The sequence below is a fragment of the Choloepus didactylus genome, chromosome 12 (assembly GCF_015220235.1).
Source record: "Choloepus didactylus isolate mChoDid1 chromosome 12, mChoDid1.pri, whole genome shotgun sequence".
NCBI classification, from domain to species: Eukaryota; Metazoa; Chordata; class Mammalia; order Pilosa; family Megalonychidae; genus Choloepus; species Choloepus didactylus.
Genome location: NC_051318.1, coordinates 41,447,228 through 41,465,295, shown reverse-complemented (window position 1 = coordinate 41,465,295; position 18,068 = coordinate 41,447,228). Strand labels below are relative to the sequence as shown.

Here is an 18,068-nt window from a genome sequence, read left to right as displayed (position 1 = left end):
GGGAGATCGTAATCAAGTAAACAAATGATAAAGATAATTTCAGGTTGTGACGAAGACTATGAAAAAAATAAATACGATGTTACAGGAGTGCCTGGAGGTGGGGAGAGCCCTGATTCAAATTGGGCAGTCAGGCCCAGGGGTGTAAATTTCCCTGGCAACACAGAATATGACTCCCGGGGATGAATCTGGACCCAGCATTGTGGGACTGAGAACATTTTCTTGACCAAAAGGGGGATGCAAAATGAAATGAAATAAAGCTTCAGTGGCTGAGAAATTTCAAATGAGTCAAGAGGTCACTCTGGTGGACAGTCTTATGCACTATATAGATAACACTGTTAAGGTTTTAATGTATTGAAATAGCTAGAAGTAAATACCTGAAACTATCAAACTCCAACCCAGTAGCCTTGACTCTTGACGACAACTGTATAACAATGCAGCTTACAAGGGGTGACAGTGTGATTGTGAAAACCTTATGGATCGCACTCCCTTTATCCAGTGTATAGATGCATGAGTAGAAAAAGGGGGACAAAAACTAAATGAAAAATAGGGTGGGATGGGGGGGTGTGATTTGGGTGTTCTTTTTTACTTTTATTTTTTATTCTGATTCTGATTCTTTTTGGTGTAAGGAAAATGTTCAAAAATATATTGGAGCCCCTGGGTCCACGTGGCGCGAAAGTAGGAGGGCATCCTTGTGCATCCTTGGGAACTGCACCTTCCTCGTCCTTCAGATCAGGCTCAGCCTGAGTTCTAGGATGGTAGTTTGTTCCCAGCATTAACATTCTAGTGCTGTGTCATTTCCCTGTTAGCAGGTTATAAATGACCAAAGTCCATGTGATCCTCCATTGAAGCAGGAAGACAAGCCTGGATGGTGGAGAAGGAAGTGGAAATAAACTCTGTCCAGAAGAAGCCTAAAGAAGATAGTGAGCAGATAGAGAAGCAAGAAGATTTGGGAAGCAAGTTGCATCCATCTCCAGTAAAGAACAGACTGAGGAAAAGGCAATGAATATAAGAAATTTGGAAAAATACTTCCTCTGACCTCAGAACTTTTTTTTTTTTTTTTTTTTAAGTCAACCCCTCTTTGAACTCACCCAGTAAGAGTTTGAAATGAATGATGTTGTGTAGGAAAGAATTATCTTTTTAATTAGTTATATCCTGCAGCCACAGCTTACCCATTGTGGTAATAACCCCCCATAAAGTGTAAATCTGTGAAAATGTCCTACGGTAAAAAAATTTGAACCCCACTGATAACAGAGTATTCATACTGAAGAGAAACCCTATGAATTTACTGAATTTGGGAAAACTTCTTTCATTCACATGTCATACTTCATTAAATGTAGAAGCCATGCTGGAGAGAAACCCTGTGCTTCTAAGGAATATTGAAATGCCTTTATCTAGATAACAAATCTCATTGATCAGAAGAAAATTCATACTGGAGAGGAATCAGTGAATGTAATGAAACTTCACTGAGCATTAGAAAATTTATACAAGAGAGAAACCTTTGAGTATACTGAATATGATAAAGTTTTCTCTTGAATCTCATTTCTTACTCTACATTTGAAAGGTAAAATGGTAAAAATCTTATAAATATAAGAAATGTGGAAAAATCTTAAGCCAAAAGTAAATCCTCATTCATCAAAAAATTCATACTGGAGAGAAACCTTGTGAATGTGGGTAAGCTTCCATTCAGATGTCAAACCTCAGTCAAAAGAGAATTTATAGTGGGGGAAACCCCTTTGTCTGTAAGGTATGCGGGAAGGTTTTCAGCCACAAATCAAACCTCACTGAGCATGAACATTTTCATACTAGAAAGAAACCTTTTGAATGTAATGAATGTGGAAAAGCCTTTAGCCAAAAGCAGTGTGTCATTAAACATCAGAACACTCATACTGGAGAGAAGCTTTTTGAATGTAATGAATGTGGAAAATCCTTCAGCCAGAAGGAAAACCTCCTTACCCATCAGAAGATTCACACTGGTGAGAAGCCATTTGAGTGTAAGGATTGTGGAAAAGCTTTCATTCAAAAGTCAAACCTCATCAGACACCAGAGAACTCACACAGGCGAGAAGCCCTTTGTATGTAAGGAATGTGGGAAAACCTTCAGTGGCAAATCAAACCTTACTGAGCATGAGAAAATTCATATTGGAGAGAAACCCTTTAAATGCAGTGAATGTGGCACAGCTTTTGGCCAGAAGAAGTACCTCATAAAACATCAAAACATTCACACTGGAGAGAAACCCTATGAATGTAATGAATGTGGAAAAGCCTTCTCTCAGCGAACATCGCTTATTGTACATGTGAGAATTCATTCAGGTGATAAACCTTATGAATGCAATGTATGTGGAAAAGCCTTCTCTCAAAGCTCATCCCTTACGGTGCATGTGAGAAGCCATACAGGTGAGAAACCTTATGGCTGTAATGAATGTGGGAAAGCCTTCTCTCAGTTTTCAACTCTTGCTCTACATTTGAGAATACACACAGGCAAGAAGCCTTATCAGTGTAGTGAATGTGGGAAAGCTTTCAGCCAGAAGTCACACCACATTAGACACCAGAAAATTCATACACATTAAAAACCCTAAGAATACCTTTAAGGTGTGAAATTTTTTGTTGTGAATTTATATCTCACAGCACATCAGAAATAACCATTCTGAATCAAAGCATCCTGAATGAGGAAAATAAAAGCTAAAAACTTATGGGACACCAGATGTTACAACGTACTGAAGAGGACATTTTGTGACCAACAAAAAACCTATAGCAAACAGCAATGGTAATGCTGAAACTTTAGAAGCATTTCCACTAAAATTGGTGAAGAAGAAACATCATTGCTATCAGCATAGATCTGGAGATCCTAACCAATGTTATATATAAAACATTGTGTTGTGTTGGAAAGCAAGAGACAGTACTAGATATCATCTACAAATAATATAAAATTCTTGTGGTATTGATGCGGCAGAAAAGAAGTGAGCCCAGAAACAGACTCACACACTTATTAGAATTTGGAATATTATAGAAATGGCATCAGAAAATGATGAAGTTATGGGACTATTTTAAAAATAGTTTGAAGTTATTTTGTTGTCCAGGGAAGCGATAAACCATATACAAAAGTAAAATGCAAAGGGGTTAAAAACAAGAATATGAAAAAGCTATATACTTAAACAATCTTGAGATTAGGAGAGCGTTACTTCAAACAAATCCAAAATGCTTAGCAATTCTCTGAGTATATACTCAGGAACTATGTATCAGGAGGATATTTACTGTGGCATGATTTGTAATAGCCAAAAATTGGAAACAAATACCCATCAGGAATGAAATGGAAAATTCTTGTGATGGAATACTGCTATCTGTAAATTGCAACATAGGAGAAATGCACTGACAGAGAAAGGTCATGTTGAAAAATCATGTTGAGAGGGAGAACTCAAATTGCACAGTGATACATATAGTACAATGAAATTTTTGTAAATTTGAATAAAGACTTCCCTCATGAAATTCAGTGGTATATATTGCTAATGGATGCATATTGTATGTAAATATTTCTGAAATGGATGGGAAGGATACAGACCAAACTCTTGATAGTGGTTGCCTGTGAAGAGTGGGGTGGGGGGGGGGGGGAGGGAATAAATGTGGGGGGGGGGATTGGTAAAAGGGGATTGCAGCTTTATATATAAATAACCATTTCTCTTTAAAAAGACTGCAAGTACATATAACAAGATACTGGTTAATTCTGGATTGTGGTATAAGGATATCTTGTCTTATTTTTTGTACTTTTCTGTATTTTTAAAATTTCTCAATAATAATAGGGATAGGGATGGGAAAGCTGTACCTTTAGAAACTATAATGGATTCATTCCAATCAAATACTAAACTTTTTATAGAAAATGTTTCTAAAATTTTATCAATGGTGAGTGGATGGGTTTGTTCTCTATGTACTATGAAATTATCTATTTTATTAAAATTAAAATGACAACATAATCCAAAAAATATATATATATATATTGGAGTGATGGATGCATAAATATATGATGGTACTGTGAACAGCTGATTGTACACCATAGATGACTGTATGGTATGTGAATATATCTCAATAAAACTGAATTTAATTAAAAAAAAATTGGGTAGTCAGAGAAGGCTACTCAGAGAAGGAGAGACTTGAGCTGAAACATGAATATCAAGAAGGATCCGGCCTTGTGCAAATCCGGGAGTGCAGTGCTTCCAGCTGTGGGGCCACCCCTGGCCTAAGGAGGCAAGAGGAAGGCAGCGGAGAATGCCCACATGGTGACAGTGGGGCAGACTGGAGCGGAACCCATTTCAAGCAGGGTGGTGGGTGGGCAGGAGGGAGCTATTCAAGAGCTGACACGTTAATTTTGAAATGTCCATCAGGTCAGGTAGGCAGTTGTAGATATGAATTTGGTCTGAAGTTCAAAGAAGAGATACAAGTTAGGGATTGTCAGCTTATAATAGCATTTAAAAACCATGGCATTGGCTGAGATAACTTAGGGGGAAACTATGGAGTTTTAAAAGAAGGAGTCCTAAGACTGAGCCCTGAGGTCCTCCAACAATACGGAACCCCTCAGAGGAGACTGAGTGGCCAGGGAGGTGAGAGAAATGTGGGATCACAGAAGTGAAGAGAAGAGCTCATTTCAGGACGAATAGCTGGAGCATAAGCTTCTGAAAGGAAGGGGAATTAAGCTCAGCAGTATTTTAAAGAGGGGGGGATAGAAACCTATTAAAATGTTTTGAAGGGAGGAGGAAGGAGGATATTTTGTGTGGCATGTATAAAGTGTTTATACATAAAAATTAATAAAGAAAGAAAAATGTGTTAAAGAGAGAATGGCACATGAAGCTGTGGAGACAGTAAACACAACTCCCTTGAAAAATTTTGCTGTGAAGAGGAAGAAAAAGGTACATTGGCAGGAGCGAAAGCTTTCAGAAGGCATCCATCCACCTGGTAGATTATTCTATAGCCAGTTTTTTATGGCATTGATATAGTAGATGTTGTCAGTGCCCACCGTAACTCCTTGGCCCTTACCATTTCAGGGCACACCAGCCTGGCTTCCTGCATCTCACCACAGATCTCTGCCCAGTACAAAGCAGAAAGGAGGTGCTGGAGTATTAGCTCTTCCCTCTGTCTTCCTTCCATGGCAGGCTTCATTCACTCAGGAGGCTGAGGGGAGTTAGCGTATAAATACATCAACTCACACACTCCTTGGGTAGGTTAACTGAGGTTTGTGTTCCGCGCTGTCTTCTCAAGTTCCCCAAAATGGTTATGCTCCAGTAGCCCAGAGTGAGAGCATATTTGATAATGTACCTGTTATCAGCTTCATTCCCTTCCCTGACTCAGTTCCCCAAGCCAGTACTGTTATTTCCTGGGATCACCTACAAAATTTTATTTGCACCCAAATTGTTATTTCAGGTTTGCTCTCAGGGGACTTAAACTAAGACAATAGAAAATATTGACATAATGACATGAGACTATTATAACACCTATACATACAAGAATTCATAAAAATAAGACAGCTTGGAAGTCAATATTCCAAAATGACAGCAGTGATTATTTCTGTATTGTGGGACTATCGGTGATTAAAAAGCAAAACAAAACTTTTCTTGATTTACAAGTTTTCTAAAATGAGTTTATAAGAAAAATTATTTTTTAAAAAGTAATTAACAATTTGCAGATTAATAGAGGGTTTGTGAATTTCAGAAGTGTCTTCAAAGAACAAAAACTGTTATTAATAAAAACCATCACTGATGTTAGTTTTCTCTGCAACACATTGCAAATGAAGTACCAATATTCAGATAAGAAAAGTGCAAAAACACCCAGCCTTTCTAGAAATTACAATCATTCCAGAAGTATGCTTCAGACCAAATGTAATGTCATGTAAGACAATTATTTTGCAAAACATGAGTTTTTTTCAGTAACAACATTCACTATTCATTAATTGAATTCATACTATAATCTACACCCTTTTATTATCTTACTTAATCCTCACAATACCACTGTGAAGTATATATTATCATCCTTTTACAGATAATAACACTAAGGTTTAATGAAAAGTGAAGTGAATTCTTCAAAATGGAAAAAAAACAACATTTAAGACCAGATAACCATCCCAAAGCCCATGAAGTTTCTGCCCCTCTTGACTGCCTCTTTCTTCATCTTCAGATATTATCTTAGAGTCACCAAAAGAAAGTCAAGGTAATACTGTCAGCCAGTGAACATTTCTGTCGTGCTTGATATAATCTAGCTCCCCAGGATGAACACATATAAAGATAGATTGTAGGAGCAAACAGTTTCTTCAGAGCAAGCTGAAATGCGGTTACTAGAGCTGTGTTAGCTAGAACGACTGGAGGCCGCTACGGCTCTTCAAACCCTGCAACACAGACGTCACAATCAGAACCGCAGAAAAAACCAACCTGTCCCAGTCAGAGGCATGAATTTTTTAAAACTGCCTGGATCATGAAAAGCACAATTGTAAAGTATATCTGATTGTAAAGGGCTTTTGAAATAGTACAGATTACATATGCACCTATTGTAGAATAAATTTTTGGTCATAATTAGATTCTCCAGTCACACTTTTATATAACAGCAACAGCTCTTATCTATCTATCCACAGTATTTATTGACTATATACTATATGTCATTCACTCTCTCTATAAAATATAAACTAGTCATCTTCAGGATATGAGCAAAGCAGAATCTTTTTCCTGCCTGTTGAATTTGTGGCCTTTTTAAAAAATGAACTAATAAATGGATATCAGCACAAGAGGGACATAAATAAAATAACTGGACTTTTTTTTCCAAATATGAAACCCATCAAATATATGTCAAACTTGAGCTGAAGAAAATAAATGCATTCAAAATGTTATATCTGAAAGCAAGAAAGAATATCTCCATCTGTGTGTCTCAGAGTCTCTAGTGTCAAGGACGTTTGCACTCTCGGTAAACTATTACACATTCTTGGTGTGTAATATTTAATGGAGCAGAGGGGGTGTAAAGTGCCCAGTCGGTCCCCAGGGTGCACTGGGGGCAGAGGTCCAGGCTCTCCCCTGCCTGGGCCCCCTCCTCTCTGTGCACCTGGGATTCTCCAGGAAAGTGTACGGGTTAGTCTGTGGTTCATTCCAGATCGGCTCTATCTTAGGCTGGCAGACAGTCCTTTGGCTACAGAGGGAGGAGCTGGTCCTGGTGAGCCTATCTAAGAACTGGAAAATTACAGCTATTTCAGCTCTTTGGAGTCAATAACACAGATTATCCTAAAATAGATTCTTCCCTGAGAATGATGGAGGAGGCCCCCAGGACTATGCTTCCGTGGCCACAGAGAAGGGGGATAGAGCTGTTTTGTAGGTTCGAATGAAGGCGTTTCTCCAAGTCAAGTTGGACTTCCACTCCAAGAGGCGGTGCAAACCGCACAGTGTAAAGGCCACAGGCATGGAGCATTTTACCTTGCAAGCACAGCCGCTTTCCAAAATTCCAGCCAGTTTCTGAAGGGCTGCTTCTGGAATGTTCTAGAGTCTTTTGCCTCCCTGACCACACCTGCCGTCCCCACTTCCTCCCTGGCAGTTACTTGAAAGCACTCAAATGAGAAAAAGTCTAGTTAAACTTCACTCCTTGAAACATGGGTCTATTCACCATACATAATTCAAAGACAATACCACACTTAAGTGGTTCTTAACTGGGCAATAAAGGATAATGTTATAGGACAAGGGGGCCCACTCACCATGCATTTATTTAAGTAAGAGACACCAGACCTGTGACTCTTCACTGAACAGCGGAGATGATCTCTCTCCCAGGACAAGGAGGCCTACCCGTTTGCCTAAGGAGTAGCCTAGCCCTAAGAGGCCAAGCCTCGATCAGGAGCCACTGACAGCAGAAGGAGGTGACGTCACAGGACAGCAGAGTAAGAAGCGCCAGTGAAACCCCTCCCACCCCCCATCCTTAGAAACAGCAAAAAAACAGGCAGAATCAACTCTTCTGTAAACTCTGGAAGACAATTGAGACTAGAGAACAACTCAACGAATGCCGAATGGGGGGGGGGGGGCGGTGGGGGGTGGGGATAAAAAGCTAAAAATATAGGAGAGCAAAGGACAAGATTATTTGTTTGGGCCCTCCCTCGAGCTCGGATCTGCATGGCCATTTGTGTGATCAGTGGTGGCAGCTTGGCAGCCCCTACACATCCCAGTGCTGGTCCGTGGCACCTGGTTACTGCTGCACCTAAATGAAAATACTGGGTGTGTTTGTACATCAGGCCCAACTTGTCTTTTTACTTTGTCTTTGATGCCTTTTAGCCTACAGAATTTTAATTATTAGATGGCCAAAACTGACACGTTTTTCTTTGGTTGTTTGTATTGCTGGGTCTTGTCTAAGAAATTCTTTCCTGCCTCAAGCTTATAAAGATACTCTCCTGTATTTTCTTATAACCATTTTTAATCCATGCCTTTCATGTTTAAGTCTTTATCCTCCTGAAATTTATTTTTGTATAACATAAGGATGAGAAGTTTATTTAACCTCAAAAGGGATAACCAATTGTCGCTACATCATTTACTGACTAGACCATCAATTCTTCACAATTTTTAATTGCACTTTTGTCATATGGTGTTTCCAAATACGCATGAATCTATTTATGGGTCTCTCTCTCTCTCTGCTGATCCATTGGTCTATTTGTCTATCCATGCACTGTCTGTACCACAATGTCTTAATTACTGTAGCTTTCAAATAAGCCTGGATATACAGCGTTTCCCCTCCCCCACCCTGCATTTATCAGGTATTGTTTTAGTTTGCTAATGTTGCTGGAATGCAAAACACCAGAGATGGATTAGCTTTTATAAAAAGGGGTTTATTTGGTTACCCAGTTACAGTTTTAAGGCCATAAAGTGTCCAAGGTAACACATCAGCAGTCGGGTACCTTCACTAGAGGATGGCCAGTGGTGTCCAGAAAACTTCTGTTAGCTGGGAAGGCTCGTGGCTGGCATCTGCTCCAAAGTTCTGGTTTCAAAATGGCTCTTTCCTGGGACATTCCTCTCTAGGCTGCAGTTCTTCAAAAATGTCACTCTTAGTTGCACTTGGGATATTTGTCCTCTCTCAGCTTCTCCAGAGCAAGAGTCTGCTTTCAACAGCTGTCTTCAAAATGTCTCATCTGCAGCTCCTGTGCTTTCTTCAAAGTGTCCCTCTTGGCTGTAGCAAGCTTGCTCCTTCTGTCTGAGCTTATATACTGCTCCAGTAATCAAGACCCACCCTGAATGGGTGGGGCCATGCCTCCATGGAAATTTCTCATCAGAGTTATCACCTACAGTTGGGTGGGGCGCATTTCCATGCAAACACTCAAAGAATTCCAATCTAATCAGCATTAAAATGTCTGCCCCACAAGATTGCATCAAAAAATATGGCTTCTTCTGGGGGACATAATACATTCAAACTGGCACAGGTATTCTTGGCCATTTATTCTTTCATATGATTTAAATCAATCAAAATGAAGTTACATTGAATATACAGAATTAACAACCATCTTTGCAATAAGGAGTATTTCCATCCATAAAAATAACTCTCCTTTAATTTGGGTCTTTTTTTCAATAGCTTTTTGTAATATTCTCTTTAAAGATCTTGTCTTTTAGTTATGTTTATTCCTAGAAATAATAGTTTTTGTTACTATAGAAAAATATTTTTGTGTCTTTTCTTTTAACAGTTTGTTGGTGGGACAAATGAGGTTTTATGTATTGATCTTCTAGCCAACAATGTAGTTGAACTTGTTATTAGCACTAATATTTTGAAGACTTTTTTAATTTTCTATTTAGATAATTATTTTATCTATTATTAAAGAGATAGTTTTTTTCCTCCCCAATTCTTAAAACTTTGTATTTTTTTTTCTGGTCTTCCTATTCTAAGCCTCTACAATGTTGAAGAGAAAGTGTCCTAGCAGGCATCTTTATTGCATTCCTGATTTTTCAAGGAAGCTTCAAACATTACAGCAAATGTGTTTGCCAAAGATTTCTGATATATAATAAGGTTAGAGAAATTACATTCTATTTCTCACAAGTTAAGCATAAATCATGAATGGGCATTAAATTTTATCAAATAGTTTCTGTTCATCTTTTGAAATTATCACTGTGTTTTTCTCTTTTAATCAAATAATGTAAGAATTCACACTAGCATATAGTCTAAAGTTCAAGTATCTTTGACATTTCTTAAAAAACACAATTTAATCACAGTGGGGTTTTTGACACTAATAAATGTGATATGGTGATATTTTATAGGGAAATTTTACATCTATATGTACAAGTGACATTGGCCTCTTAACTTTCCTTTTTTATATTGTTCTTATTTGGTTTTGATATCAAAATCATACTTGCTCCTCTCAATGAATTGCAAGATGTTCTTTATTTTTCCTATAGAAAAAAGTTATAAACAATGGGATTCAGTGATCCTTGACTGTATAGTAGAATTTGCCTGTTTTTGTCCATTTGTTTTATTGGTGGATGCATTTTAAACTACTGATTACATTTCTTTAACTTTTTAAAATCTATTCAGACTTTTTAGTTATTCTTACTTTTTCTAGGAAATTGTGCATTTCACCTATGTTTTCTTATTTATTGGCATGAAGTAACTCATGGTATTCTCTTTATTGTTACCATCTTAACTTTATCCATAATTATATCTCCTTTGCATTTTTAAACTTGCTTACTCTCTTTGTTTCTTAATAAACCTGGACATGAATTTGACTATTTTATTTTTAAATCATATCTATTGTATCTTGGTTTTCAACTGCATTTGTTCAATTTCAATTTCATATATTCTTGCTTTTAGTTTTATTTCCTTCCTTCTACTTTCTTTAGGATTCAATCTGTTTCTTTTCTAACTTTTGGAGATGGACATTTCGGTAATTAGTTTCTAGCCTTTCTTTATTTCCAAATTTGAGTATTATGGTTATAGCTTTCCTGCTAATTGCAGTTTATCTGCATCCCACAAGATTTGATATGTAATATTTTCCTTCTGATTTAGATCTAAATATTTTCCATCATATATTCCTTCTTTGATTAATCGATAATTTACAAGTCTATGTTTAAATCTCCCAATATATGAGGTTGGTTTAGTCACTTTTGTTAATGATTTTTAGTTATTTCCAAGATTATAGTCTGTGTTCTACCAATTTCTTGGTTATTTGTTCAATCTTCCTTTGCAGACTAGCAAGTGGTCATGCTTTTAAAAAGCATGTTTTCTCTAATTGTTGGATATAAGGTTCTACATCTGTCAGTTGACCAAGCTATTATTGCGTTGTTTTAATAAATTTATATCCTTTCTCATCTTTATCTGCTTGATCTACCAGTTATTGAAAGAGGTGTTAAAATCTCCCATTGTACTTATGGATTTGTCTATTTTCCCTTATAATTTTGTAAATTTTTGTTCTATATATGTGAAGCTATGGTATTAAGTAATACAAGTGTAGACTTCTTATATCATGCTGGGAAATTGAATGTTTTATCATATTTTAGTGTCTCTTTTCCCTAGTAATATTTGGGGATAAAATATATTTTTTAAGATATGACTATGGAAACAGCTTTCTTTTAGCTAGTATTACCTGGTGATGTAAATAATTTTCCTTTTTTTTTTTTTTAAACTTTATAGGTCCTTATGGTTTAGATATGTATGTCTGGCAAATAGTATAGGCAGGGCTTTTGGTTTTTATCCAATATGAAAACCTCTGTCTTTTATGTACTAAGTTTAGTCAATTTTAGCTTATTGTGATAACTGATTTTTTTAGACTATTTCAACCATCTTATTTTGTATTTTTTATTTACTCTGATCTGTACCACTAAAACAGTAAATGGGGAAAATTACAGTATGGACATATATTGTTCACACATTCATGTAAAAATAAACATTATGGAAAAGAGACCAGAAGGAAATATATCAAAATATTTATAACATAATGGATTTCTTAAAGAAATGAAATTGTGGGTGGTTTCCTCTTCTCTATATACTTCCTAAATTTTCAATGATGAGCAAATATTATTTTTAGGGTCAAAAACCCCAAATATTAAAATAAATTTTTTTAATTAAAAAAATGAGAATGATGACAAACAGTGCCTTTTCCGCTAGCTGTCCGTCCCTTCACGGTGTCCGAGGATGACTTGGGACTTTTTCCAGGGTATGTGTGCTGGCTCACCAATCCCTGGAATGAGCTTTCCTTTTATGTCCAGCAAATGGCAATGTCCTCACCTGGACCTGGTGACTCCTCTGGGTTTGGGGAGGAAAGGGGAGGGTCAAGTGCTTGGTGGTGTGCAGTGTGCAGACCCAAGCACTCAAGACCTCATCCTGCCATTGACTGAGGGAGGCTATCAGCAGGATATGGCCCAAAGGTTTTTCCTCCCCTGGTTTCCCCAAAGCGAAATGACGTCCTTTGTCTAGACAGGGCTTTGATGGATTGTGAACACAACCATAAAAACTTTATCTGAAACTAGATGAAAATGTCCTGCAGCCACTTACAATTTAATTTGTGGAGGTAATGTTTGTTCACTTCTGGTTCCTTGCCTAGAAGCAACTTGTCCTCCAATACTTTTTGAAGTGTTTAGCCTGGGTTTAATTTTAAAGCACCCTTTATTTTTCATAAATCCTCAACTTTGTAATGCCTTCTGGTGTTGGTTTGTGTCTTTGGTTAACTGTTGTTTTTCTTTTCATGTGGTATGAAACTTGTCCAACTTTAAAAATCTCTGCCATTATTCTAGTCTGCTAGGCTGCCGAAATGCAGATACCGTGAAATGGGTGAGCTTTTAACAATGGGAATTTATTAACTTACAAGCTTGCAGTTTTGAGGCTGAGAAAATATCCAAATTAAGGCACCATCAAAATGATGCTTTCTACCTGAAGACAGGCTGCCTGTGATCCTGGACTCCTCTGTCACACGGCAAGGCACATGGTGGCATCCCCTGGTCTTTTTCTTTTCTTCCAGGTTTTGTTGCTTTCAGCTTCTTGCTTCTGTGGCTTTTTCTCTTTGTCTGAATTTCATTCTCCTATAAAGGACTCCAGTAAGAGAAGAATATTAAACCAAGAGCAGAATATTAAACCAAGCTTAGGGGCAATGAATTTAGTTGGCATAGGTTCTGTTGTACAAATATTTAACTATTAAATATAAATATCAATATTGTATTTTTCTTTTGATATTTTGAAGCTGATAATTATTTTCAGCCTTTTAAAACTTGTTGGCTGCATATACTGTCACCTCTTGAGAATAGATCAGCCTTCCCCCAAACACATACAGGGTGGGGTCATTTATAAAACACAAGAAACCGCAATGCTGTGTTTGGTGCAAAAAGGATTTACAGACTTGTTTCCTTTGTTTTGGTTACATAAAGTTAGAACTGCATGTCTTTGTGTCCAGAAAAGGCCCTGGATGAAGAAAATTTTACTTTTATTATGTGGTAGGAAATTATGAAGGACTAAAATCTTTTCACTATTTGAAAGATAAAGTGCCTGTAGACACACATGGACTGTCTACCTTTGCTAGTGCTGTAGTCTCTGCTCCTTGAACAGATACAGGCAGCAGAGATGGCAACAGCATGCCAGAGAAGAAAAAGAATGGCCTTGGACCCAACTGATTATGTTTTATATTTTAACCAGGTCACTTTATTTGGTATCCATGACAAAGCTGCTCTCTTTGAAAATGTTTCCTCATCTGTGAAATGGGAATATTAGTATGAATCTCACAATTTTTAATAGATTACAAATTTTATATATATATGTATATGTCTGTGTATATATATACACAGACATACAATAACCTATATATACATGCATATTAATGTATACACATATACATTCACGTAGACATGCACATATACCTATGTATATAAGTATACACATGTATAAATGCATATAAATACATACATAAACATGTATGTAAATTTGGCCATAGATGATAAATAAGTGGAAGTTACAACTATTGCTGTTATTATAATTTTTATTATTAATAGCCACATAGAGCATGACTTTATGGCAGCCTCCCTTAAAAGCTGGGAAAACACTACACAGAGAGTTATAAATTACTATTCCCCATGAAATTAGTTCATTTAATCATCAGTTCAATCCAAATTCAGCCATGTGTCCATCTTTTTCTCAGCTATATTAAGCATTTATTATATATCCAATGCTGTTAGGCCAGAGGACTATGGACCCCACCTTCAAAGAGTTTATTTTCTAATTGGGGAAAAAGTTGATTTGAGAAGCAATTAGAGAATAATATACAATGTATAACTGAATCTAGAAGGTATGATGCAGGTGCCACCCACACCAGTTTTGTTTTTAATTTTTTAAATTATTTTTCATTGTGGTAAAATATACATAATTTTAAAATCATTTTAACCATTTTAAGTGAACAATTATTTGACATTAAGAACATTGATAATACCAGGTAACTTTCACCACTATTTCCAGACTATTTTCATCATCCCAAACCAAAACTCATCCTCATTTAGCAATAACACCCCATCCCCCTTGCTCCACCATGTTAACTATTATTCTACTTTCTGTCTCTAAGAATTTGCTTATTCTAAGTATTTCATATAAAACATATCATGAAATATTTATCCTTTTGAGCTGGCTAATTTCACACAACATGATGTCTTCGAGGTTCACCCATGTGGTAGCATGTACTATCACCTCACTTCCTTTTACAGTGAGTAAAGTAATATTCCATTATATGGATACACCATATTTTGTTTATCCATTTATCTGTTGATGGAAACCTGAGTTGATTCCACCTTTTGGATGTTGTGAATAATGCTGTAATGAACACTGGCATGCAAATATCTGCCTGAGTCCCTGTTTTCAATTCTTTGGGGTGTATACCTAAGAGTAGAATTGCCGGGTCATATGGTAATTCTATGTTTAACATTCTGAGGAATTGCCAAACTGTTTTACACAGTGGCTGCACCATTTTACATTCCCACAAAAAATATACAAGGGTTCCAATCTCTTCACATCCTCACCAACACTTGTTTTCAGAATTAAAAAAAATAATAATAGCTACCTCAGTGGGTATGAAGTGGTATCTCATAGTTTTAATTTGCATTTCTCTAACAGCTAATGATGTTGAGCATCTCATCATTTGTTTTTTGGCCATTTTAATATCTTCTTTGGAGAAATGTCTATTCAAATCCTTGGCCCATTTTTAAAAATTAGGTTATCTTTTTATTGTTGAGTTGTATGATTTCTTTATATATTCTGGACATTAAACCTTTATCAGATATATGGTTTACAAATATTTTCTCCCATTCTGTAGGTTGTCTGTTACTTTAGAAGGAAGGATTTACATCTGCCATTTATCTATTATTCTGTATGCCTTGTATGTTTTTTGTTCCTCAACTACTCCTTTACTGTCTTTTTTTTATTTAGTTACTTTTTTGTAGTGTAACATTTTGATACTCCTCTTCTTTCCATTTCTAGTTATTTTCTTATCCGTTACCTTTATAATTGCAATTATTATCTTAAACTGATAACAACCTAATTCAATTAGTACCAACCTAGTTTCAATAATAAACATACTCTCTACACCTATATGTCTTTATCCCTCCCCCTTTGTCATATTGGGTCAGATTACATTTTTATACATTGTATGCCCATTAACATAGATCTTAAATATTATTTTATACATTTGCCTGCTGAGTCATACACGGGGGAAAAAAAGTTACAAACCAAAAGTGCAATAATAAAGGATTTTATATTTACCTATGTAATTACCTTTGTCAATGCTCTTTGTTTCTCTTCATGGCTTCAAGTTACTGTCTAGTGTCCTTTTATTTCAACCTGAAGGGCCCCTTTTAGCATTTGTTATAGGGCAAGTCTTCTGATAATGAATTCTTTCAACTTTTATCCGTAAATGTCTTAATTTTTCCTTCATTTTTGAAAGATAATTTTTGCCAGCTATAGAATTCTTGGTTGACAGTTTTTTTCTGTTAGGACTTAAAATATACCATCCTACTGTCTTCTGGCCTCCATTGCTTCTGATGGGAAATCCAATGTTAATCTTAAAGGGGGTCCCTTGTATATGACAAGTTGCTTCTCTCTTGCTGCTTTCAAAATCTTCGGTTTGCCTTTGGATTTTGACAATTTCCCCTATAATATGTCTTAGTTTAGTTCTCTTTGAGTCTATCCTGTTTGAAATTTACTGAGCTTCTAGGGTGTGTACCTTCTTGTCTTTCATCAGATTTGGGAAATTTTGAGCCATTATTTTTTCCTGCCCTTTCTCTCTCTTGTCCTTCTGGAACTCCATTGTTATGTATGTTGGTGAGCTTGATGGCTTCGCATAGGTCCCTCAGACTCTGTTCAGTTTTCTGCATTATTTTTTTCTTTCTGCTCCTTACACTGGAGAAATTCAATTGTCTTGTGTTGAAGTTTGCTGATCATTTCTTCTATCTGTTCAAATCTGCTGCTGAATCCACAAGTTTTTCATTTGAATTACTGTACTTTGCTGCTCCCAAATTTCTGTTTGGTTCTTTTATAATTCCTATATCTTCATTGTGTTCAGACAACATTCTCCTAATTTTCTTTAGTTCTTTGTATTTGGATTCCTTTAGCTCATTGAACATATTTAAGACAGTTGATTAAAAGTTTTTGACTAATAGTTCCCATATATTAGCTTCCTAATGGATGATTTCTGGCAAATTCTTTTTTTCCTGTCAATGGGCCATACTTTCCTCTTTCTTTGTGTGGATTGTAATTTTTTTGTTGTGAACTGGACATTCCAAGTATTAACTTGTTATAAATCTGGAAATCTAGTTCTCCCACTCTTCTGGGATTGCTAAGATTGTTGTTGTTGCTATTGTTGTCAAGGACTACAGCCACTGATTTCTGACTTTTCCAAACTATTTTTGCTCCCAAATGGGGAATGGAGCCAGAAAAGAGAAAAAAATAGGTACTGCCTAGTTAAGGCTCCTCTGCTGCTTTTGCCTGAGGGGGTTGGAACAATGGCCACCCTCAGAGCCAGGACCCCAGGAATCCAAAGTAGCTGATAAAAAGCAGTGATCCACTATCAGACCACACCCCCCTCATAACCGACCCTGGCACCAGCAAGCTGCACCAAGAGTCTGGGCTGCAATATCCACTGCTGCCTGCCATGTGGTTGGAGGATGGGAGATGGAAGCTGCTGCACAGAGGATGAAATTCCCCAATATTGACCACAGTTAACCAGCCTCTTCCTCCAGCTCTTCCCTGGATGCTGCAGTGTTCTACTCGACTCCAGAGCTTCAAAATAGTTGATTCAGACAGTTCCTGCCTATTCAGTAGTTGTCTTTGTGGAGGTACTGATTCCTGTAGTGACTTACTCTGCCCGTCTTCCCACAGTCCTCTTTCTGCTTGAGTTTGAATAAAGGAGATGCTTAGCAGGGCTGAAGTGCTCAGAGCAGACTTTATAAAAAAGGCATGCACACATCACTATTAAAGGAATGAAGTTCCTTTTAATTAAAAAAAAGTTCCATGAGATTTTTAGCAAGTTATTAAACTCTTCTCTGCCACAGTTTTCTGTCTGCTAAACGGAGATAATTCCTCTTACATCAGATATGATGCTTTAGGCTATAAATTACTCTAACTCAATTACTTGGCCTAAACAAAATGGAATGTATTCTTTAAAGACATCCAGAGGTACAGTTGTCATAGGGATAGTTGAATAATATATCTGGGGACCCTGATCCTTTCTGCTTTTCTGCTGTGTCATCCTTGGTATGTCAGTTACCTCATATCACAAGATGGCTGCAAAATCTCCAGGCAGCACATCTTCTCAACCAATACTCAGAGGCAGAAAGGAAAAAAAAAAAAAAAAAAAAAAACAGAAAACAAAAGAAAACAAAAGAAGCCAGTAACACTGTCTTGTGTTGTGTCTCTTATCAAGAACAGCTACAACCAATAAAACCTTTCCCAGAAGTGGCTCCTATAACACACTTACCTTTGCATATCATTGGTTAAAATTGGATCTCATGCCCTTTCCTAGGGCAAACACTGGCAAAGGAATAGAATTCTCAGAAGGCCTAGATTCACCTCTTGAGATGGGTGGGGTCTCCTCTGAAGCGCAGGGCTGCATGGAGGAGTATAACCACC

The 18,068-nt window shown here is 36.9% G+C and overlaps 1 protein-coding gene across 1 annotated transcript; it reads left to right on the top strand.

Annotated features, from left to right (window-relative positions):
- The first annotated feature begins 1,428 nt into the window (after positions 1–1,428).
- On the top strand, positions 1,429–3,333 carry LOC119507080 (zinc finger protein OZF-like). Its single transcript, XM_037800168.1, has one exon. It carries the CDS (start codon positions 1,688–1,690, stop codon positions 2,564–2,566), a length of 879 nt encoding a protein of 292 aa, XP_037656096.1. The 5' UTR covers positions 1,429–1,687; the 3' UTR covers positions 2,567–3,333.
- The last annotated feature ends 14,735 nt before the right edge of the window (positions 3,334–18,068 follow it).